General features: G+C 38.5%; 1 protein-coding gene across 2 annotated transcripts; it reads left to right on the top strand.

Moving 5' to 3' along the window:
• Positions 1-1315: 1315 nt before the first annotated feature.
• Positions 1316-23202, top strand: LOC121527237 (E3 ubiquitin-protein ligase RNF31-like). 2 transcript variants are annotated; one of them, XM_041814097.1, is made up of 24 exons: positions 1316-1464; positions 3042-3247; positions 3526-3672; positions 3813-3968; positions 4056-4112; positions 6045-6246; positions 6488-6649; positions 7452-7602; positions 7871-8019; positions 8309-8451; positions 10501-10764; positions 11249-11566; positions 13912-14097; positions 14178-14384; positions 14933-15106; positions 15255-15353; positions 16129-16218; positions 16371-16485; positions 16827-16939; positions 17055-17168; positions 17371-17419; positions 18980-19076; positions 20722-20887; positions 22592-23202. In XM_041814097.1, the coding sequence occupies exons 2-24, from the start codon at positions 3044-3046 to the stop codon at positions 22637-22639; spliced, it is 3411 nt and encodes a 1136-aa protein (XP_041670031.1). In that variant the 5' UTR covers positions 1316-1464; positions 3042-3043; the 3' UTR covers positions 22640-23202. The 2 variants fall into 2 exon arrangements, with proteins under 2 accessions (XP_041670031.1, XP_041670030.1); XM_041814096.1 differs by having other exon boundaries at positions 1316-1477.
• Positions 23203-23471: the final 269 nt, after the last annotated feature.

Raw genomic sequence — 23471 nt, 5'->3', positions numbered from 1 at the left:
TGAAATAAAAATAAAAATAGTGTATTTTGAACTTAAATACAAAAGACATTTAAAATGAATTAAAAATAACCAGAAAAATAGAAAACAACAAGAAAATACAAAAAACAAACATAAAAGAAATTCAGAAGTTAATAAATAGATTTCATTTTTAAATGAATTTTAAAAAAACTAAAATTGAAGTATGTCCAAAACAAATGCAAAAATAAATTAGAAACTTAAAGTCAATACAAATAAAATAAAAGACAATATCTATTTTTAAAAATCAAAATAAATTGAAAAAGCTTTTTACTGCTTAAATTAAATTAGAATAAATGTAATGAAATAACTAACCAGAAGCAAAGATCATATTAGAAATGTTTCTGTTTCTGAAAATCTCCCCCCATCTTCCACTGTTTGCATTTTAATTTTGAGAATAAGATTAGTTCCACTGTCTCATATCTTTTCACAGATGTTTAATTGTTTTCCATGAAAGTTGTCTCAGTTTCCTCTCCCTTTTTCTGGCATCATGATCATGGCTTTGCTATGAAGTCTGACATAACTTTCTTGGTCCAGGGTACCCATCCACATTGTAAACATTAACAATAAAAAGTTAATTCTGTTTGAAGAATAGGGGTTTACATTTTGAAAAAGGCTTTATTGTACTACAGATATAAAACTGATTTTTGGTTGCTCTGATAGGAGTTTTTTTTAAATTATTCTATTATAGTTTTCATAAAATAATAGTGTAGTTATCACAGCTTAACTTTAAAATGTACCATGATTTTGCTGACCTCCGTGGGCTCCCAGTTTGGCGGGGCCCCAGAAAGTTCTCCCCTTTATCCCCCTGGCAGCCTTGCTCATGAGATTTTGTCCCCATTTTATTTCATTTTATTTTGTTTTGTACGCACAGAAGTAAGTTTCAGGTAGTTTTCCTCTCTTGTGTAGCTCAGTTTTTATTTCGTTTCAGCTGCCTAAAATTATTTTCACATTTTAGTCTCAGTTATTAAGTTGGTTTAAGTTAACCATAACAACCTTGGCCAAGACACTCAGGCCCTTGTACACGTATTGTTGATGATCCTCGTTTCATTGACTGTGATGTATTATGACTTCCATTTAAAAAAAAGTGTATGATTGCTACACACATACGTTTTTACTTTATATTTTTTCTTGAGTATTTTTGCTTCTCTTTATCAACCTTATTCATGGTATATCATTTTCATGAAAAGACAGAAATATTGATAAATTGCAGAACTTCCGCTATTATTTTGAAAAATAAAGTTGTACCAGAAATAGCGCCGTACATTGATACCGCGAGCTTGACTTCCGTGTTCAAAGCTAACGTCAGAACCAAATAAACCAGTACACCAGTGTAGGAGATGCATTACCCGCTGAAGAGCCTTTAAAGACGTTTATTTTATTAATGCCATCACCGGGGCTTACATTGGAAATACGGAGGGACGGTAACTGCCGGAGCTCGTGCATACGGTAACTTTATTCAGTAAGTATGCAGCTGTAACATTGACGTGGTGTTTTGGAGTAACTAAAAGTTTCGATTTCAACTAACGTTAGCTAATGTTATCGAACTTCTTTGCTAGCGTACGATTCAGAACTAGCAAGTAACACATCTGAATGAATATTTAATTACGAAGAGCTATAACTAATAGTGATTTTTGGTTGTGTTTTTATTTTCATACTTAGCGTCCTTGTTTACCGTAATCTCCGAAACAGTGAAGCTATGATTAGCCTGTACTTTCCTAACGTCGTCATGTCTTCAAAGTGAAAATATTTCAGACACTTGAATCATATCTTCCTTAAACGTATGTATAATGATTTTTAAATAACTTATTTACTTAAATATGTTCCTTAAGTCTGTACTAAATAATAATCTAACAAGCAGTCAAAAAATATTTTAAAACGCAAGGGAAGGAGAGGTAATTCATGAAGCACCATTCATACATAAAGCAATACAAGGGAAGAAAAGAAATCTTCAACCAACAGTTAAAGAAGGCCCACTGATTTTGCTTAAAACGGCATCAGTTTGTTCATATATCCTACTTTTATCGACTTTAAATGTTGGTATGAACTACAACCCTCCAAAAAAGTTGGGACACTGTAAAAATGAAAACCAAAACAAAATGCATTGATTGTCAAATCTCATTAACCCATAGCCTATTTTATTTACAGTAGGGCATGTCATATGACATGTTGAAAGTGAGATATCTTACCATTTTATGAAAAGTTAGCGTAATTTCAATTTGATGCTCTGGATTTTTTCTATCAGTCAGAGACACCCAGACTCTTCTATTGTGAAGCCATGCTGTTGTGATGGATGTGGTATGTGGTATTGTCCTGCTGAAGGCCTTCCCTGAAAGAGACGTTGTCTGGGTGGGAGCATATGTTGCTCTAAAACCTCTATCTACTTTTTAGCATTGATATTGCCGTTCCAGATTCTCTGAATCTTTTGATGAAATGGACTGTAGATGGTGGGATATTCAAAGTCTTCAAAATTTTAGGCTGAGGAACATCTTTCTGACATTCTTCCACAATATTTAGACCCAGTTTTTTGCATATTGGTGAACCTCTGCCCATCTTTACTTCCAAGAGATTCTGCCTCTCTGAGCTGCTCCTTTTATACCCAGTCATGTTACTGACCTGTTGCCAGTTAACCTAATTGTTGCAGCTGTTTCTACCTCTTTGTTTTCCAGCTGTTGTTGCTCCACCTCTACTTTTATTGTGTTAGTGCCATCAAATTTAAAATGGGCTGATATTTTTCATGACATGGTAAAAATCCTCAGTTTTAACATCTATGTTGTTTATGTTATATTGTGAGTCAAATATGGCTTTATGAGATTTGAAAATCAATGCATTACGTTTTGATTTGCATTTTACATAGCATCCCAACTTTTTAAAAATTTGGTTAGTAATGTCTGACATGTTGATATCATGCTATTAATATTTCCCACTCATGCTTTTATTATTTTGTTTGATTTCTTTCCTTTTACCCATAACCAAAGAAACAACTATAATTGCTTATATGAGTTTCTCTTCCTATTGTTTGGCAGCGATGAGCAGCAGCTCAGTTTCTGATCAGCTGGTGGAAGTGAGGAGGAGGGCTGAGTCTATCCTCTCCTCCTCAGGCTCAGCCCAGGATGTGAGGGCTGATGTCCAGACCATGGCCAGCATCCCCCTGCCTCTGTCAGAGAAGTACCGCCACTTTGGAGCTGAAGGCATGCTGAGGGAGAACTCAGTGGGACGCAACAGGCAGGAGGTACCGCAAAGCTTTCTTTAACTGAATGCACATTCTTATATTCAGCTTTATTTTCTTATTTTTTGTTTACCTTTTTAAAGAACAAGCAGTAATTTGTTTTAGTTAAAATGTCATGTTTTCATGTTTTAAACTTAATCATATTATCATACTTTTGGTTATTCAAGTCATTTTCTGCTCTTAAATCAAAACTCTCTTCTACTTTTTTCACCCTTAGGAGAGAGAGACATTTTTTTTTTGACAAGTTTGTAATTCAAACAATACATTTGTATTTATTTCAGGTTCTTGAGTCTTTGGGAAGGCTTGTCAAGGCCTTGAGTGTCCTCGAGAAGTATGGCTGTAACTTGACAAATCCCAACAGGCCTAAATACTGGAGGAACGTCAAACACAACAACCCCACCTTCAAAAGGACGGTGGATGCTATCAAGGTGAGCAAGAATCTCCCGATTTAAGCTTTAACAAGGCAAATAAATGTAATCAACATTAAAGCATTATAGACATTCATTTTTATATTTTTTATACATGGTGCCAGGAGAGGTCTTGATGTGATTGTTTTTGTCCTCTCTAGGGGGGACGTAGAGTGTTGTATCTGTACGGTTACACCAATCAGCAAATCGACGGTCTCAGTTTTCCAGATGAAGTTGCAGAACCAGACGCTGATAAAGTGGCAGCAGTGACTCTGGAGGTCATGAGCTTACGTGCAGAGGTGGACATGCTAATGCAGGTATTTTGTACGCATTTGTTTGATACCCCAAACGTCTGTGATGAGCCTCACTTAAGTAAAAAACTTATCATTGTCTTGTTTTCTTAGGGCACCCATCCTCAGCCAGAAAACTTCAAAGATATCATCCCTTTCATCATCCAGCAGGTGTGTGCAAGTATTTTTCACCAGCTGCGTTACCAATTTTTGTACGAGTATATCATTTAAAATCAGACTTACACTACAAAAGAAAGACATTTAGTTTTCCTTTTTAAAATCACACATTTATCAGACAAATTCAGGAAATATCATCCGAATTACAAAAGTTAAATTTACCACGCTGTAAAACAAAACAAGTTAATTTGTTCAAACTGATTCCATCAAAGTTTTAAGAAGTGGAAAAACATTTTTTTGAGTAATCCCAGATGAGTTAATAAAACCAAAACATTAGAGTCAACTGTTTACGTAGAAATTTTAAGTAACTGACAAAATAGCATTTGTTTAGTTGCAGCTACTTAGCCATTTTAAGTCATATCAACTCAATTTTACGCTTACATTTTTGTTGGGTAACTTAACTTTAAGTCAAACTACACTGTGGAAAATTTCCTTCAATTAAAAATTATGTTTAAATTCAACTCAAAACAACAGATTTAAGTACTTTCCTTAAAGCTACGTGCTCTTCATCCACTTGCATGCATTTTGCCCTTATTTCTCTCATACTCTAATCTTCAACATTAATGCCCCTCAAGGTAGGCAGACTCAAGTGATTACAAATGACAGTAACTGAAAGGTGCACACTGAAACAGGACGTTTTCTTCCTTCATGCTCAATATACCATCCAGTATGTATTGTGGTTACTCCCCATAGGCGTGACTCCTCTAACAGAGTAAGTAACTTCACTCATGGTGCAAAAGTGTCTAATGGGAAAACTCTGCAGATTAAGGGATGGTTGTCAAATAATTTGCATACAAATACAAAAAAATACTGAAAGAAATTGAGTACTGTTGACTTAAAATGTGTTTAATCAACACATGAAATATATGGCCATACTAGCGTTTCGGATTTTTAAGTTAACAAAACAAATTTTTTTAAACAATCTTCAACTTTTCAGTCTGACAGTGAAAGGCTGAAAGATACATTTGATCCAAAAAGTGGTCTTCCATAGCTTTCAATACATCTTCCTTTTAAACGTCAACTTGGTCCCAAAAGATGGGACCTCTCTAAGTCAGTAACTTCAGCCATGGTGCAAAGTGTCCAATGTCAAAAGCATTCTGGGATAACTCGGCAGATTAAAGGATGATAGTCAAATAATTTGGCTACAATGACCAAAAAAATTTGAATTTTTGAATACTGTTCTTTACACAACGTCCAACTGCTCGGTCTTACAGTGTACAGGGACTTGTATGATATGGTGTGATATTATGCATTAAAATGAAGTGTTTTTAACAAATAAACGACACTCGGCCAGGCTGTCCAGGTATGTTCTTGGCCACCTGAGTATACTCCAACCTTTCTGGTCTAGACTGTCCTCTTTGATGTGTTATTATAAAGACCCAACACAAATCACCATGAGCTCAGCGCTAGCAATATTTAGCATTGTTAAAGTGGTGAGGAAAACCTTCCCTTTAATGGGCAGGAACCTTGAACAGGACCTCGGTCGGTGCAAAAATTCAAGCAGCTGAACTTTCCTTGATAGCTCATTGAGCCATAAACCTATGTGTAAGGCTATGGAGCCTTTCCAGGTGTGACACTAATTCTTTAACCTGTCTAGAAAAGCGAGGAGCACTGGCAGTTTTCCATCCCTGTAAAATTACTCTCTTGGCTGCTAACAAACCGAACATAAGAGAAACATCAGCATACACTTGCTCATCTTTTCTTTCAAATGTGTACTCTGTGCACACCTTTAAACTGAATCAGTTGCAACCTTGGATTGATTGAGCCTGGACCCCCCCCCCCCCCAGTCATCCTCAGGAAACTCCACACATCATCTCTCTGTGGAGTTTTCTGAGGGGTGATTACTTAAGTGAAACTTTAACAGGTCTCTTATTTTTTCTAGGGTTGTATAATAAAAATGTTTATTAAATTTATTAAATGTTTTAGGTTGTGGATGACAAAGAAAAAGGCAAGCTGGTGGCTGACTCGGTGCCCTTCCTGCCTGGAGAGGAGAAGCAGCAGAGAGACAATCTGCAGGTTCTCTCACCTTCACCTGTGCAGGTGAAGGTTCTCTCACCTTCACCTGCGCAGAGCATCATAGAACAACAACAACAGCAACAACAACAACAACCGCTGATACCACCAACAGGTGAACTGTTCACACCTCACTACCTGCTCCTTTTTTCAATACTTGCCTGTAGTTTTCAGCAGTGGTTCTCAACTATCCTCCATTCTTTAACCTCAACCAAATGCTTTGACGTGAAATTTAGGCAGTTTGGACATGAGATGGTACAAAAGGTGATGGAACGAAGAGATGTGGACATGTCCATCAAAATGAAAGCATATCAAATACTTTTTTTTGTCATTTTTCTTCTTCTCGTCATATGTAGACTCTCCTGCAGTTGGTGAGTGCAATTTGTGTGGTGGACCTTCTTCTCTGGTTTGCCCGTCTTGTAATAGTCAGCCTTTCTGCGATGCTTGTGATGACTTTTTTCACCGCCATCCTGCAAGAGCCAATCACAAGAGGGACAAACTACAGAAAGCCAAACAAGGTATGCCAAATGTAATAGCCTTGAGCTTGATTTTAATATATTTTCTGGTCTAAATGATAAGTAGACAGAATGTCTTATTGGAGTGCTTCAGCAAGACGGCTTAAATGGCTTTAACAAAATCCTTCAGGCCAAGTAGACCCACTGAGAGTGTGTGTTTTGACACAAATGCGTAGATTTTTATTTTTAAGTATGTGATAAAAAATAACAAAAGAACCAAAATGCATAAAAAGTTTTGTTTAAGAGTAGGACACAAATTTAGCACGACCAGACTTCATTGAAAAAAACGTAACTTTACCTTGCAGATCATAGAAGTTTCAGTCTTATCATTGCCAGTTATGAAATGGCATGTGACTTTTGGGTTTTCAAAGGTTAAAAGCTACCATCCAACATCGTGCCATGACAAGAACATGCTAAGAACTAACCACTTGAGGGAATGGTAGAGCTACAGCTCTGTTGTTCTGCAATGTTTAGTCATGGCTTTTGTAAATGGCATCTGGCAGCTTTAAAGAGAGCAATGTAATGTCTGTTTCTGTTTGAAAATGATGCCACCTTAGGGAAAAAGGTCTTTATCTGCCGGGATCCCTCTTGAAATTTTCTCAGACAGTTTAAATGGGAATCTGAACCTATCATAATCAAAAACAAAGACGCTTAATTAATAGACTTGCTTTCTTACAGGAGTAATTGTAAGGCTATTGACCTGTTAACCCTTTGATTTTAAAATATATGAAACAAAAGTCGACTGAAACAACAACAAAGGCTAGAGTTGTTTTGGATGACTTGTTTTCTGTTGCTTTACCTGTAGAGACCTGTGTCATCTGTGGAATTTCCCCTATTCACGCTCAGTGCTTCACCTGTTCTCAACGGCTTTGTCTGAACTGTGACAAGCTTTTCCACTCTCATCCTGACCGCAAAGGACACAACAGAAACATCCTCACACCAGCCAAAACATCCAGGTGAGGAGAAACGGGATTCTGCCAGTTTCACTTCTTAATGTGGCTGTAGTGTGGCTCTCACAACTGAACAGTTTATAAGATCTTGGAGGTCACAAGGTTGATTTGACAAACATTCATTTATCCCATCAAATGTGATAATGAACATCCTGTGTATGCAAAACTCCCTGTTTTATCATAATTAATAAATGCTGATCCCAAGAGGAGAAATCAAAGTGCAAGATAAATATTAAAAACATTGTAATGTCGCTGCTTTTCTGTCCTCTTTCAGCCCGTCACTGTCACCTTGGGAGTGCGCTCACTGCACCACAGTGAACGAGATGCGTGCCGTCCTCTGCACAACCTGTGAACGACCTCGACTGGCATCTGCCTCCAATGTGCAGGAAAGCCTCACGTCAGTCCCAGCTTCTCCAAACACAGGTTAGGATTATCATGCACTATTTATGAATGATTATTTCTATATGCAGCACCTTTTAAATGAGGATACTAGAAAGAAAAGAGACTGAGTATTGAGTTTACAGAAAAACCTTGTAAATGTATAGAATTTTGATAAATGTTCAATGTAGCAGCCTTTTTCTGATTTAAATTTAAGGGTTTATTTTATTGCTTTCTCACTGCTTTTATGGTAACATTATATATCTGCCTGTTAGCATATGTATGTGTGGTTTTGGTAGTGCAGTAGTTTAAATATGTCTGTATGATCCCGCAGAGTGGCAGTGTAAAAGCTGCACAGTCGTCAATCAGGGCAGCAGCATCCTCTGTGAGGTGTGTGAGCGCCCCCGTCTGGCCACCCGCCCGTCTGTCACCCCAGTGCTCTCCAGTCTGGGACCTCTTTCTGACTCTGGAACAAAGGTCTGTCTCTCTGACTCTGATTAATCTGAGTTACCTTTTTTTATAAGAGGCACCTACTACAAGGATATGTAAGATCCCATTTGTACTGTGTTTTAACATGCATAGCTATCACCGGGGCCCCACGGTTAAACAGTGCCAAGTAGCAAGTGATGTGTTCTAGGGGAAAAAATGTTGCTGTTTAGACTTCAGATGTAGAAAAGATGATTGAACAAAATTGCAAGGACAGAAAAAAATCTTTTAAAAGCACATTATTACAGAGGCTCTAAGTAGACACGCATCCATGTGTTTTATTGCACTGTTTCCAGTAATAACATGCACATTTTGGTTTTACAGAAATAAACTGGAGTTGTTATACAAAGGTAATGAGATCTGAGGAAAACAACCAAAAATGATACACTACCATGAGAAATGTAAACTACATGGCTATAAGTCCATTTAAGGAGCAGGGCTGAATGATTTTGAGGAAAAAAAAGATTTATTTTGACTTAAGCCCATTGCACAAATGAGTGTTTTTTTCGTGCAAATTATTTGCACAAAATTATGTGCAATGAGTCGATGCAAGCTTTCAAACCAGCAATGTAATTTCACCGTGTAAAAGTGCCATTACGCACAGACTGGAGGAGAGAGAGAGGCAGAAACCTCATTTTATCTCCTGCTCAAATGTATTTTATTTTATCAGACAACGGTGCAAAACACCAGGGAGGGAAATTAGCACCCACCAGCCAAATACGGGTATTTTTGATCTGTGTCTGGTCAATTTGCTCAACCTACCAGCAAGGCAAATGAAAGTAATGTAACAGAATGGTTTTACGCGGTAAACATACATTGAGCCCTGTTTTTTGCTTTATTCTACTAGTTTTATGACCATCGTGCAGCAAAAGTTTGTATGGATGGTATAGGACAAACTGGTAGAAAAGAAGACAGATTAAACAATGGTTAACTGATCTTGATTGAGGAACAAGATCTTGAATACTATACTATAATACTTAATTCTATTGTTCTTGATTTTATATTGCACCTCATCTCATAATGCTGCATCCAGTGGCTGGTAGGTTTTTAAATCCACCAGCCAAAGGGGTGGTTTTGCATAGTCCTAATGTACAAAGGCCATACTACAATATTTGTGGTGTTAAAGAGTGAAAATGTTTACATGGTTATTCTCTTTTTAGTTGAAAAACATATTAAGTGATTGTTGAAAGAGTATGAACATTATTGATGAGCATGGTTTTTTGCCATTTCTGCACAAATAAAGATAATTTATTCTTACATCACCCTTAATTCAATTTCAGGCAAAATAATTGATAAGCTTGAATACACCTTGCACCAATCTGTAGTACTTTTTGCATATACTCATGCTGGGGTCTCCTAAAGGAGCCTACTGAAATCCATGATCAATTCTGCACACAAAGACAAGCTAACAGGCAAAGGCTTGAGAGAAAAGCAGTGATTTCGGGCCGCTCTTGAAAGAATTAAGGGTTCAACAGATCTCAGGTTAGCAGGCAGTTTGTTCCAGAGGACAGCACCATAGTGCACCTTCATCAGATTTGGTTTTAATTTAAGGTACACTGAGGAGGCCCATGCCTGATAATTGGAGAGGTCTGATTGGATGGTAGCAGTAAGAAGGTCAGTAAGATATTGGGATGCCATACCATTCAGAGAAGTATCAGTATTAAACAGGAAGGTTTCTATTGACAACTTTTCTCCCTCATTATGAGAGATTCAACAGTGAAACCAACACACTGCTCTCCTGTGTAGTAATGCAGTTTTAAGCAGAGATGGGTGGAGCTGAGCAGCACGTCTGTTTTCATTATATTTTGCTATTGTTTTGATTTAGTGCCCCATAATGGTACAATTTACATACTATTTGTTAAAAGCTCAGGAGACTGTCGCTTACACCTAATTTCATACTCTTGTTGGAAAAATAAACAGTTTTATGGTGTTACACTGCCTTCAAGAAACTATTATGTCTGAAGGCACCTCCTACATCCTTTTTCTGGTTTTGTACATTTAACATGTTTCATTTTTTTGCCTTTTTTTTTTTTTTTACAGTGGATCTGTCTGTACTGTACTTTTGAAAACACAAAGCCCGCTCTGGTTTGTGAGATGTGTAACCAGGCATGTAAAGACTCGTCTGGAGTTTCTCTGCCTCAGTCCTTAAAGCAGATCCCGACGACAGGAGCTAAAGATCAACCCCAACCAGGGATCAAACCCCAGCCAGGGATCAAACCCCAACCAAAGCCCAGAGTCAACCTGGAGCTAAAGAGGCAGAAGATGATGAGGGACGACGGGCTAAGACTCATCAACCAGATCAGAGTAGGTGGACACTGATGACTCTTACAAAAACAGCAAGATATCAGCACAGAACAAAAATCTGATTAGTTACAGCTCTCTGGATGATAGTGAATAAATTTATTGGGTTGAAGATCATAAAAGAGTTAGAGAAAAGTGTCTTAACGGTCCCCTTTTAATTGCCTCAAAAGTCAACATCAGTCTAATTACACATGTTCTATTAACTCTAATTTTAGACAGAGAAATGCAGCCAAATTAAGAAATTTGGACCATGTTTAAGTCAGCTTTCTGCAAAAAAAAATGTACTTAGTTGCAAGTAGATTATTGGCCACGTCTTCCAGTTTTTACAGAAAGATTTTTTTAAAAACTTTTAAAAATTCCCATTAAAGGTCCGACAACTGGTAAATCATCCAGAAAAATCAGCTCTACCTTTAATAAACAATATGTCATGTAAAAAAATGTTATATAGACTAATAAATAAATTAAAACTAAGAAATATGTCTCATAGGAAGCAGAAAAACGTGGCGTCAGTCCTGAGGAGGTGTACGCCGCCATCTGCATGTGCGGCGGAAGCAACACAAACCCCTGTGATTGGCTGACATCAGAGCTGCCTCACCTGCTGGATGAAATCTGCGCCATGGCGGCTTCTGTCCAACTTAACTACAAAGGTGGAGATGGCGTGGAGAGAGACGGAGGGGAGTCTGGCCTGAGCGTCACGGGTGGCAGTCTGAAGCTGTCCCGGGCCGAGGCCAAGCTGGCGTGGCTGGCTGCGGGAGGAGACACAGAGAAAGCTGTGAGACAGCTGCTGAGAGACAGACAGCTCAAGGTAGGAACGTTAGAGAGATAAATAAACACAAAGACACTTTTGTGACAAGCAAAAGCTAATTAACATCTGCAGTCCCTTAGCAAGTCAGGAATATAAGCCCATAAACACTTGTTTGAACAAGTACAGAAATAATGAATAAAAAGAACACTTGGACAGGGGGATTTTTTATGTTATTGATAAAGTCCGTTCAGTTAAACACTGAATCTTTATTTCATACAGCAGGGGGAGCAGAGACTCATTAACTAGACTCTGCTGAGGCTGATAAGCAGCAGATGGAATTAAACATATAAATAAGGAAGTTTCTTCAGTATTTCCTGGAGTTCTGACCTTGACAGATAACTCTGAGTAAAGAGGGTCTGTGGTGTGCTAGGAGAGGAGTGTAGGAGTGATCCTTTTAACCTCCCTCTGACCCTGGTTTATGAGCCTGAAGAAGGAACTATGAAATATTTAAACAGTGTGAACACCTGTTAGGTAAGGTATGGTACGTGTATGTAGGAAGAGCAAACAGCCATGTCTTCAAACTTATCTGGAGTTACACAATTGGATGTTTAACATATTTCCTCTGAGCTTGGGTCTTAATCTTGTCCATAAAATGTGGAAAAAGTACATTCACTCCGGAGGCTTGTCTGTTAAAGTACAGGGCATTGTCCCCCAGTGGATTTGTAAGTTCTTTTTAATGTCCTTAAAACATATTGAATTGCACCAATGCATTTTTACATGTTAACATCAATATCGAACTTGTAATTTCTTTGATTTAAAGTGCTGATAATCAAACCATTGTGTCCATATGTTCTTAATGCCTTATTGTTCCTTCAGCAGAAAAAAATGTCTTAAAACTAAGTTGACTTTTTGCTCTGATATGTCCATATGAATGAAAGAATAACCACTCCTATGTTATACACAGTACTGTGCATATGTTTCAAGCCTGTGTGGGCTGAAAATTCAGGCTTCAGTAAGCCATAGATGTTGCGAGTAAACAGCCCGAGGGCCTCATCAGGCAGGATAAGGGATTGACACAACCCAGGTCGTGCTCTAGATGTCCTTGCATACTACCAGGGGAATGGGAAAATTATCTGTTGTAAAAATAACAAAGTCCACAACTTAAGGGTGGAGTAAGCCGTGGATATGGCGAGTAAGCACGGCTTAGCATACCATCCAGCCATGTAGTAGGGTTGCCATGAGCCCCTGATTGGGCTGTAGTTGTCCCAGGGGCTTGAAACTGCAAGCGTTCTCTGGGCTAAAGAAATAGCAACAAGCTTGACCTTTGCTGGCAAGCGTGACGATATTTGTTGAGCTACTCTCTCTCCAGGCCTGGGCTGTGACACATCAAGCCAATGATGAATCCTTTTTTTGGCCTGCAATGCCTAAATATGCACATGACTGTATATACTTTTGGTTGAGGTTTTCCATTACTTCAAATATTTGACGGGTTTTTAAAGCTAGAAAAATCCTTCATTTTTTTAGTTGTAACAGGATGTGTTTTTTTACTTGGCCGCCTTAGTGACTGACACAACTGTTGTTTTTATGTGAAAGTTTGCTGCATAAAGACGCATCAACTGCTACCAAAAGCTGCCGTTCTGTCGCTGCATCTCATTCATGTTTTGTTCTGCTTACTTGTGATGGACCTTAATTATTTTCTGACATTGGTTGCAAGTATACAACCCAAGCTCATCCCCTTTACACAGCAGTCTGTCAAGGAATTCCCTGGGTGGTAACGTCCATTACCAGCCCAAGATGGAGCTTCCTTGCTGGACGGACACTAATTGCTCTGTATCCACTTTGGTGGTTTGTTGCGTGGTGCCTTGTTTTTTCTGGCTCCTCTGCTGGCAGCCCCCTGTCAGTATGTCTCACTGAATGCTTCCCGCATCTTTCAGTGATTTGTTGATTGTAGCCTGGGGATTGTTGCGTTGTGTGCTTTGGGGGAATTATTGCATGCTATAGTTCACATCACTCATGCACTCACAACAGCTAACATGATTAAAAACAGTAAAGCACCAAATTTGTTAAACACTCTCAAAATCAGGGTATTGTTTGGGTTTTTTTCCTACCGTTGCTAAATCAACATGTTTTTTCCTATCTCTTTTTTGGTTGAAAATACAAGTGAAGTTCTGCACTTTTTTTGTAAAGATTTACTACTTCTTTGATGCTACTGGTCAATCAATAACTGACTGTGTCATTTTAAAACACAAATATCAAAGTGCCAAATACCATATTGGTAAAATTAGACACAAAATGACATTATAGGCCTTCTTTTTTCCCAGTATTTTGCAATACTTGTACATCCAGTGCTATAATTTCTGCAGATAATGAGCCCGTATTCCCCTCCCTTCGGTTTGTGTGTTTAGATGAAGGAGCTTCATTCCTTGGGCTTCAAAGACAAATCCCAGTGTGAGGAGGCGCTACGTCAGAGTGGAGGAGAGGTGAAGGGTGCTCTGTCTTTGCTGCAGCGCCCCCTCCTGGAGCAATTCCACCAGCGGATCTGGACCGACCAGCCAGAGCCGCCGATTGATCCCAAAAACCCAGACAAACAGGTTCGACCACATTAGATAGTGTTTTTATTTAAAACATGGGGTTTTGATATCACTTTAACTCTTTGTGTGCTCTTCCACAGAGGATGTGCAGACGTCTGCTGGCGCTGTACGACCTGCCCAGCTGGGGGCGCTGCGAGCTCGTTCTCGCCCTGCTGCAGGAGCCTGAGGTCACATACTCTTTGGAGGACGTGGTGCAAGCAGCGAAAGAGTCCCCTGATAAGGATTTCATCAGACGTCTCCTCAACAATGAGTGTCCCTGCTGTCTGTGCATCTTCCCTCGCAGCAAGGTGACCGAGACAGGCTACATCAGGCTTATACCTGATTTAGTTTGATATTATGCTCTTTGCATCTCTCAGCATCATCAAAACAACTGTTTTTATTTTATCCACACAGTAGATATTCCAGAATTCTTTTTTTATTTTCATAAGGAGCTCAGAAAGACTAAATTATTTGGTTCAATTATATAGGTTTGTTTATTTAATTATTTATTTGATTAGGACAGTGCACATCAATCAACATTTTCGCAAAACACGTCAATGTAAATATGCCAGAATTAGCACAATAGCTAAATTTCATCCATTGTCCTAAGGCTGGTAATTACAGAAAGAGCAATAGTTAAAAAAGGCGAGATAATTAAAGAAAAAAACCTCTGTAAATTTACCAAAAAGTCTGTTAGGTTTGGTTTGTAGTACAGTTAAAAATTGGAGCAGCATAGGTAAATCTGTCTTTATACACAAACTTAGATCCTGGATTTCTGTAGATCCTGACCAATATCTAAACTAAAAATCTTGGGGTTGTTAATTTCTTACTTTTTCTTTGTCTCTCATCTTTTTAGATGCAGTCTCTGACTTCTTGCCAGTGCTCTGTGTGCCATGACTGCTTCAGGCAGCACTTCACCATCGCTGTGAGAGACAAACACATCAGAGACATGGTGTGTCCCGTCTGCAGCGGGCCGGACATTAACGACCCTGAACTGATGAACAATTACTTCTCTACGCTCGACATACAGGTAAACAGAGACAGAAACATCAATGTTTTATAAGAGCATTACAATGCATTTCTTTTTAGTACTTTGTATGTATGCTGATAGAGGAATATTTCTTTAATCCTTAAGGATGGTATAAAGTTAGAGGGTTTATTGTTTGTTTGTTTTGCAGCTACGGATTTGCCTGGAGCGGGATGTCTATGACCTCTTTCATAAAAAGCTGACCGAGCAGGCTCTGATGAAAGACCCAAAGTTCCTGTGGTGTTACCATGTAAGCCTTCTAATATTGCTAATCCCCCCCCCCCCCCATCCACTTATTCCCTGTCATTTGATCTATTTAGCAGTAGCTATCAGGTTCAACACACACCAAAGCCACGATGTACCTGTGCCCTTTTATGCTTTTATTATTATCTTTACATCTATGCAAATCATGTGCTGGAAACAACAACAGAGCTAGTCAAACCTGTTTGATGGTATCCAGAATTATCCAACATGCATTTCCTCATCCATTGAGTGGACGAACGATCGCAGAAATATCTTGTTGTCTTCTGCCTCACCTGATTCAGTAGCAGTATTTTCCATATCCTCCTATGCATCCTCTCTTTTCTTCTTTGCAACAACTGCCATGTAGTCAGCTGCTGATCAAGTGTTTATGGCATGACAGTGTAGGCCACTGCTAAAATTACTTAAGATGGGGTGCGCCGGTAGTCGAGTGGTTAAGGCATGCACCATATATGTAGGCAACCTGGGTTTGAATCCAGCCCGTGGCACCATTTCCTGCATGTCTCTCCCCACTCTCTTCCCTGTTTCCGACTCTATCCACTGTCCTCTCTCTAATAAAGGCACGGAAAAGCCCAAAAATAAATCTTAAAAAAAAAAAATTATTTAAGAAATTTTAGTAAAAAATCCCCCATTTTGCACTTTTGAATAATTAATGAGAAATCAGAGCATTAATGAGTCTGGTTTGAATTATTAGTGTTACATGATGTAATGTGATTATTAGTGTAATGTAATTAATGTGATATATTGAATGTTTTTTTCTTCAGTGCACCTATGGCTTCATCAATGAAGGAGACCAGCTAAAGGTCACATGTATCTCCTGCCAGAAGAGTTTCTGTGCTCAGTGTAAGAAGCCTGTGAGTATAAGAACCATTATTCATCACATTTTAGACTCTCTGAGACCTTCTTATCTCAGGAATTCAGCCTTGAAACTTTGGCTGCTCCTTAGTGAACTGACTGTGTAGGAGTCTGTCTGTTATTGTAACCCTCCTCCCCTCTGTGTGGTCAGTGGGAGGCCCAGCATCAGGATCTGTCCTGTGAGCAGTTTCAGCAGTGGAAACGAGACAATGATCCTGAGTATCAGCGGCAGGGCCTGGCCGGGTATCTGAGAGACAACGGCATAAGTGAGGACATTAAAAACTTTACTCAGAACAACAAATACAAGTTTTATCTTCATATCTTTACTGCGGTTTGCACGCTCACCAGATATTTGTAAAAGGATTTCTAATTGTTTTTTACCACTTATTAAGCAACAAAATATCTTGTCTTTAAATGCACTTTTCCTGCTTTTATTTTAAGGTTTCACAAAATAAGAGAAGCTTTTTCTGTCAGCACATCAGGAAAAAAGCCTCCCTGTTTCACAAACTAAAAAATGATGGTGCAAGAATTGCAATTTTTGCAAGTGTATTGATCAAATTACTGGTCAAAAATGTCTAATCTCCTTTAATATATTGTCATCTTGCAGCATGTCCTCAATGCAGGTTCCAGTACGCTCTGGCTAAAGGCGGCTGCATGCACTTCACCTGCTCTCAGTGCAGATATCAGTTCTGCAGCGGCTGCAACAACCCGTACCACCAGGTGAGGAACACCATATATTTATACAAAAATGATTAATTTTCAGAGATACTTTTTCTATATGTCAGTAACACATAGAGGACATAGGTGATGTATGTGTTTTTGATCTCTTTTACAGGCTGCTTGTAAAACTCCTCAGTGCACCTTCCCTGGTCTGCATGCTCATCACCCCAGAGACTGTCTTTTCTATCTAAGAGATTGGGAGCCGCCCAGACTACAGGCACTACTGCAGGTACACAAACTTTATGGTTTTCTGTTTTTAAAGCAATGTTGGCTGTATGTTTATAGAAGGGCTGTGACCAGTCATCTGATTCTCTGGCAAAGGAGTGCATATTCAGGACAAGACTGGAACATAAATGTATAAGTGGCAAAATGGAATCTGTCGGAAGAAATTTATAATGGGATATATACTAATTTTGTTTTTTCCTGCTCAGAGGAGCAACGTGGAGTTCAACACGGAGCCTTCAGACGGAGCTGAAACTGGTAAAACAGACTCCTGTTCATCAGCACAAATCATGGGGTCCGTTCGAAAAGTCCAAAAAAATTACCTCCTAAGTCCATTCCTATTCACTTTTCTTTAACCCTAACAAAAAACGTCACAGTCAAGAAAAGGTTGGAGTAAGAGGATAGGAAAGAAGAACAGCGGTGATTAAGGAATCCGACTGCACTTTCCCTAGGCGGATGTTACGGACGTGGCTTATGTTTTCTGCGTAAAAACTACAATTTAACGTTGATGGAATACAAAATTCGCATCCACCACTCGGTGTGTTCTCTGTGTTGTTTTGCTGCGAATGAAACACTACGTCAGAGATATGAGCTCATTAAGATTTGTATTTGCCCAAGTCTCTTCAGGAAGAGGAACTGTGACTGTGAATGTCCAGAACAGCAACTTTATTCAAACTTTATTCTTCATCTAAACTTTCTGCTAAGTCAATACGACTAGATGAATAATGTTCAAGTCCTTTTTTTCACAACCATATTAAAAAGTTTTGTTTTATTCCCTACCTATCCATTTTTATTTAAATTTTCTCGTCTCTGTTAATTTTATTAGTCTACTCTGGTTCTGTCTTTCTTTCAGCTCGTTATGTCTTCCCTTCGTAATTATGATGATAAACATAATAATCACAATATGGCAACATGCGACTTTATCGCTTTAATTGGTTGTGATTTAAAAACATTTATCACATTTATTTTAATATTTCAAAATAGCAAAACAAATACAGTTTAAAATACTGACTGATCGGTTTACTATCTGGATAAAATGGAAATGAGAAGAATGAAATTGTTATCATAAGTTGAATGATATAGTTTTCATGTCTGTAATAGTCCTCTGTTCATCTCTACTGCCTTCCGTTTATCACATGAATTATAAGTTTGTCAACGGATTTTGTGGTTTAAATCAGGGCTAGTAAAGTTACAGTCAAGTTATTCACTTGTTCTGATGAGCGGTCAACAGGTGCGTCACTTTAAATAAAGTTTACGCAAAGAATCTCTCCTTTGGTAAAGGATGGTCCAGTGTTTCCTAGGCTAAAGGAGATAATAAAGGAAGTAATAAAGCTCCTTTCCTTTTCAGTTGGAGAATTCGACTCTAAAATGCTTCTGGGTCGTTTCACTCAGTTAGGAACCTTCCTAAGCAAAATGGACTATGCGAACAGACCCAGGTTCTTCTTTCTGACTCTGTTTTTATTATGTTCAGGAAACGATGAGAACAAAAATATACATTTAAATTCTTAATTTTGTTTCTCAGGGTTCAAATATGCACTGAAAATCCTGGAAATTTAAAATTTGAACACAAATTAGAAAATACTTTTTAAACTTTCTCTATAAAGTGTTGTGTCTTGATTTTGAGGCATTTAGAGCCAGTATAAACTTGGATTATCTTGAGCCTCTTTTAACATTTTATCTACCAGCCTATCTCAGTCATGTATTAAGTTAAGTTTTGAATTTGCCTCCCATATTTTTTCAGTTTTAAACAACTAAACGTTACAGTTAAATGAACCTATCAGATAAACTACTGACCATTTTTCCTCCTGTGTGACTCAGATGCCTGCTGTGTGATGGAGCAGAAAGATGAAGACGGTCTGCCGAGCGACTCTCCGTGTGGCACCCAAACACAGCCGGGACAGGCTGGACTCTGCGAGTAAGTCTGTGTTTGTTGAACTTAAATAAGGGTTGGAAGCTCCCTAAAGCTGGCTTTCATGTCATTAATATCACAAGCAAGGTGTCCTGCATTGTTCTTAGCCGGGCATTTACTGTGCGAATTTTATCTGATTCAGACATGAAGTGTGAGTCACACAACTCACTTAGAAGTTGTGGCGACTTGCTGTTGGATTGCACACCATTTGTCATGCCGCATACAGCGGGACTGCCTACAGCTCAACCGGCTGCTTCCGACTGGTCGGATGGGTTTCTGACGTGTTGGTGTTTTGGTCGTACAACTCCAGACCCTCCGACAGTGGGAGCAAAACCTTGAGCACTGTCCTCCCCTTTATGGTGTTTTTTCTTTGTAAACTGTCAGACAGCATCTTAAACCATCATGACAACAGCAGGAATGGCCTTTTAGTGCCCCCCCAACCCCTCTTTGAACCTCATTTCAGCTTGGAGGATGACACTCAACTACTTGGGTAACCTCACAAGTATCACTAATGAAGTACTCATGATCTAAGAGCACTGGAGTTATTGACTCACTGAACTTACACAGTATGGCATTAAGAGGACTATCTATTTTCTTGATTTTCGTACACCATCTAGTAAGGTAAAAAAACAGTGCTTTTTAGACAACTCTTTGTATAAAAGATTACAGCAACACATAAAACAGCACCTTTTGGAAGCTCTACCAAACCTTTCCAAGTGTTATAATAACAATAAATAATCGAATACAGAGCCATAGTTTGTTTCTGGCCAAAATCTTCATAAAGTCTGGACTCTTTTAAAATCACCATGCTTAGGGAATCAGTTATAGAGGCAGTCAGACTCCTCTGATAGATACGTTTGCAGCAGAAAAGGAAATACCCCACCTCTCTCTGTCAGGGATCCTAGACTCTGTCTTTTGGCTTCAGATCTGTTGTGTCTTGGCGGGAGGTCTGCATCTGGACCGCTCTCCGGAAAAAAGCACATTCTTTCTTTGTATTTTCGAGCAAGTTTAGGACACTGAATTTGGGTCACAGTCTTCTGCTAAACTGCGCTTGTGAGGGACTTGAAATAAGATGTATTAACTAATTTAGAAAGCATCAGATAGAGGCAGATATTTTCACTTATTCCATGCTGTTCAAGTTGTATTTTTTACCTTTATATCTTCTGATAAGTTTTAAATCTGGACTTGTTTGGTAAATGTGGCTCAAAATGAGTATAAGAGAATATTTTTGACAAGAAATGACACAAATATACTGGCTTCAACTTGTTTTTTTGCAGTTTGGAGATCAAAATAGAGCTAAAAAAAAAGACTTATTGTTGGAATTTAAAATTCATAGAGTATTACACATAATGATAAGTCTGATTTTATGTTGGTTCTATGTCTGTAACTTATTGAGCAGCCTCCTTTTGGTCAAAAATGTCTAATTTTAGAGAGCCGATTCTGAATAGTTTCCCCCTGCTAGTGAAGGGGCAGCAATGTCTTTGTCGTTAGCTCACAGGCCATGGATGGAAACTAGTCTTTCAGGTGGCCTCGGTTCAAGCCCAACCTGAGGTCCCCATCCCACACATCAGTCCCCACTCTCTCGCCATCCACTGTCCTGTCTCTCCAAATGAAGCCCTAAAATATCTATATGGCATGTTTATTCCTGCAGAAAGCACTACAGGGAGTACCTGGTGAGTCTGATCAACGCTCACTCTCTAGACCCGGCTCTCATCTATGATCTCCAGGAGCTGACCCGAGCCTGCGAGAGGCACCAGTTGGACAAGCAGAGAGGAGAGAACGAGGACGATAATGCCTACCAAGCCCGACTACTCAAGGTGAGATCACAGTTTAGTTTGAGGAATCCAAAGCAAGATGTCGTCTTTTACCTTTTCTGTAGCTGCCAATAAAGGGTCTTTACAGATGACGTCACTGATGGGGGGCAAGAAGTGATTTCTGCACAGAGAAATGCTACAAAAATGCCCTGTTTTGAGCTGTTTATGACTGCCAAACATTCAGAGTGCGAAGATAAAAACATTCTTAATTCTTGAGCTACTTTTGAGCCCCAAAAGTAGTGAAATGCTCAGGCAAAAGAAGTTTTAAAAACTCAAGATGAAATGGAAGTAGGCAGGAATTAGGCCTGGATGAGCGGTGTCACGACGCTCGTGTATGGTCGGTTTCCACAAAGCGGTCCAGTTTGGTTCAGTACAGTTTTGCCACAGTGTAGCTCATTAAACTCTGATCTGGTCAGCCAGTGTCTGTCCAGTCTCTCTCATATTGTGACAGGAAATCTGTCTGTTTTGAGAGATCCAGATCATTTGGCTCAGCTCAGTAGAGCTGGTTGCTTGGCTCCCAAATGGCTCTTCATTTGGTACCAGCTTGGCTTTGTTAATGTGGATTAAATAACAACAAAGGATGGAGGAAAGAAAACTGACACTTAAACAATAGCTAGCTACTGTGGCTCAGAGTTAAGAGCTATTTCATGAGCTCATTTGTGAACGGCTCATCATTACTTGGTCTTACCCCCACAAGGTTTATTCGGTTGATAGCACATCACCGCTTCAATTAAAAGCATGTTTATGGCACAATCTTGTGTTAAAGGGGCTCAGCTAGCCTCTTTGCTCAGTACAAGACTCCTCTAGACTCTTGTTTTCCCTCATCTGGATAGACAACAGGTCTGTAGGACCGGATAGTTGTGATATTGATCGCCTCCATGCCAGGTAAATCTGTCAAACTGTGGTTAAATTTTTTTTTTTTTTTAAGTGTAGGGATCATACTCAATGTAGGTAGAAATTTTCTGTTGATAATTACAGCATTCAGGTCTAGTTAGAGCTTTAAAGTACTAACTTTCCTCCATTTCCATTCATTCTTAATTGCTGCCCCCACTTCCTGACCCCCAACAGGCATTCAAGCACCATCAGAGTCACATCACAGCAAAGAACCTACAGTGTTTTCTAATGTTTTTATTCATTAAAAAAATAAACATTGTCTTATATTTAATGTGCTAAAATCAACACAATAATGAGAGAAAAAAAGGAAGTTCTTCCATTAATAAACGGTGACTCATGTTCAGCCTGAGGACAGTCGGAGATCATGCATTCCTCTACTTTCATGACTCCTCTTCCTTTTTTCCTTCCTTAATGTAAGAATGCATCTTCTTCTTTGCTCTTCAAATCATTTTAACCATTAATCTCAGTACTTATCTAAAAAGATTGACTGCAGAATGCTTTCAGATCACATCTAAATACAGTTATTATTATATTAGGCAGTAATACATTCACACTTTCAAAGAACTGGTGTTAAAATGTTTTCTTGTCTTTTGTGACCAACTTTTAATTTATTTTTAACAGACGTTGCAGATTTACGTCCTCATGTATGAGTAACGTGACATAAATCCATACCTTAAAGATTAACTGTAAAGAGCAAAATCATAACAAACCTGCAAATACATATTTTTTCTTAAAGGTGGGATTAGATAGGAAAATGTCAAATATTAAAACCTGTCATTTCTTCATGTTTGAAGTTATGTTTTATCCTTACAGAAAGTGATGGAGATTCCTCTTGGAGAAAAAGTTCCTCGAAAAAAATGAAGAAATGACGTGAAATCTGGAGAACAATCATCCAACGTGCATTAAAGCTGGATTTTTAAAAAGCACTTAAACCTCATGAATGTTTAAAGGACAATGCTGACTAAACTCCTCACTGACAGCAGTGTGAAAAAACAGTGAATTATACGATTCTGTGTCCATGTATCTTTTAATATTTTATTTTCTTTGTTCATGAAGAGAATGAATCTGCTTTCTCCTGTTTGATTTTCATCTCATTTTTGAAAACGTTAAAGCTTTACCTCCTCTGTTTTTAGGTCACAGTGAATCAGAACCTCTTTAAAAGAATTTATATTTGGTATGAAGTCTCTCCTGTACAAATCCAACCATTAATTGGTTTATTTTTCCACCTGAAGGCAAAAATGTGTTCAAATTATCCATCACAGAATTTAACCATGACTAATATATACGAAAAGATGCATAGAAATCAAACACAATTATGAGGAAAAAATATTTTTATCAAAAACAGTGTAGATGTGCTTCTGCCTGGGTTTCTGATTGATTTTGATTTATATATGATGAATGAAATAAATCTAATAAATGTCTATGATAATTTTGAAATGTGGATTTTGTCTTTATTTTTTGGGGAGGGGATGAAATAGTGTTTTTCTTTTTTAACGCCTCTGGTTTTCTCTATAAATGTCTAATTAAAACAGAACAACAAAATACTTCAGTTAAGAACATGCAGTTGAATATCTAAACATTTAACACCACTTAGTCCTCCCATTTTTTGACCTTGTTCTTTTCCTGTTTTTCTCACTCTGCCTCCCCTTACTCCCTCATTTTCAGGAAGGAGTAGGGGGAGGTAGAGCATATT

The sequence above is a fragment of the Cheilinus undulatus genome, linkage group 19 (genome assembly GCF_018320785.1).
Source record: "Cheilinus undulatus linkage group 19, ASM1832078v1, whole genome shotgun sequence".
NCBI classification, from domain to species: domain Eukaryota; kingdom Metazoa; phylum Chordata; class Actinopteri; order Labriformes; family Labridae; genus Cheilinus; species Cheilinus undulatus.
This window is presented reverse-complemented; position numbering and strand designations above follow the sequence as displayed.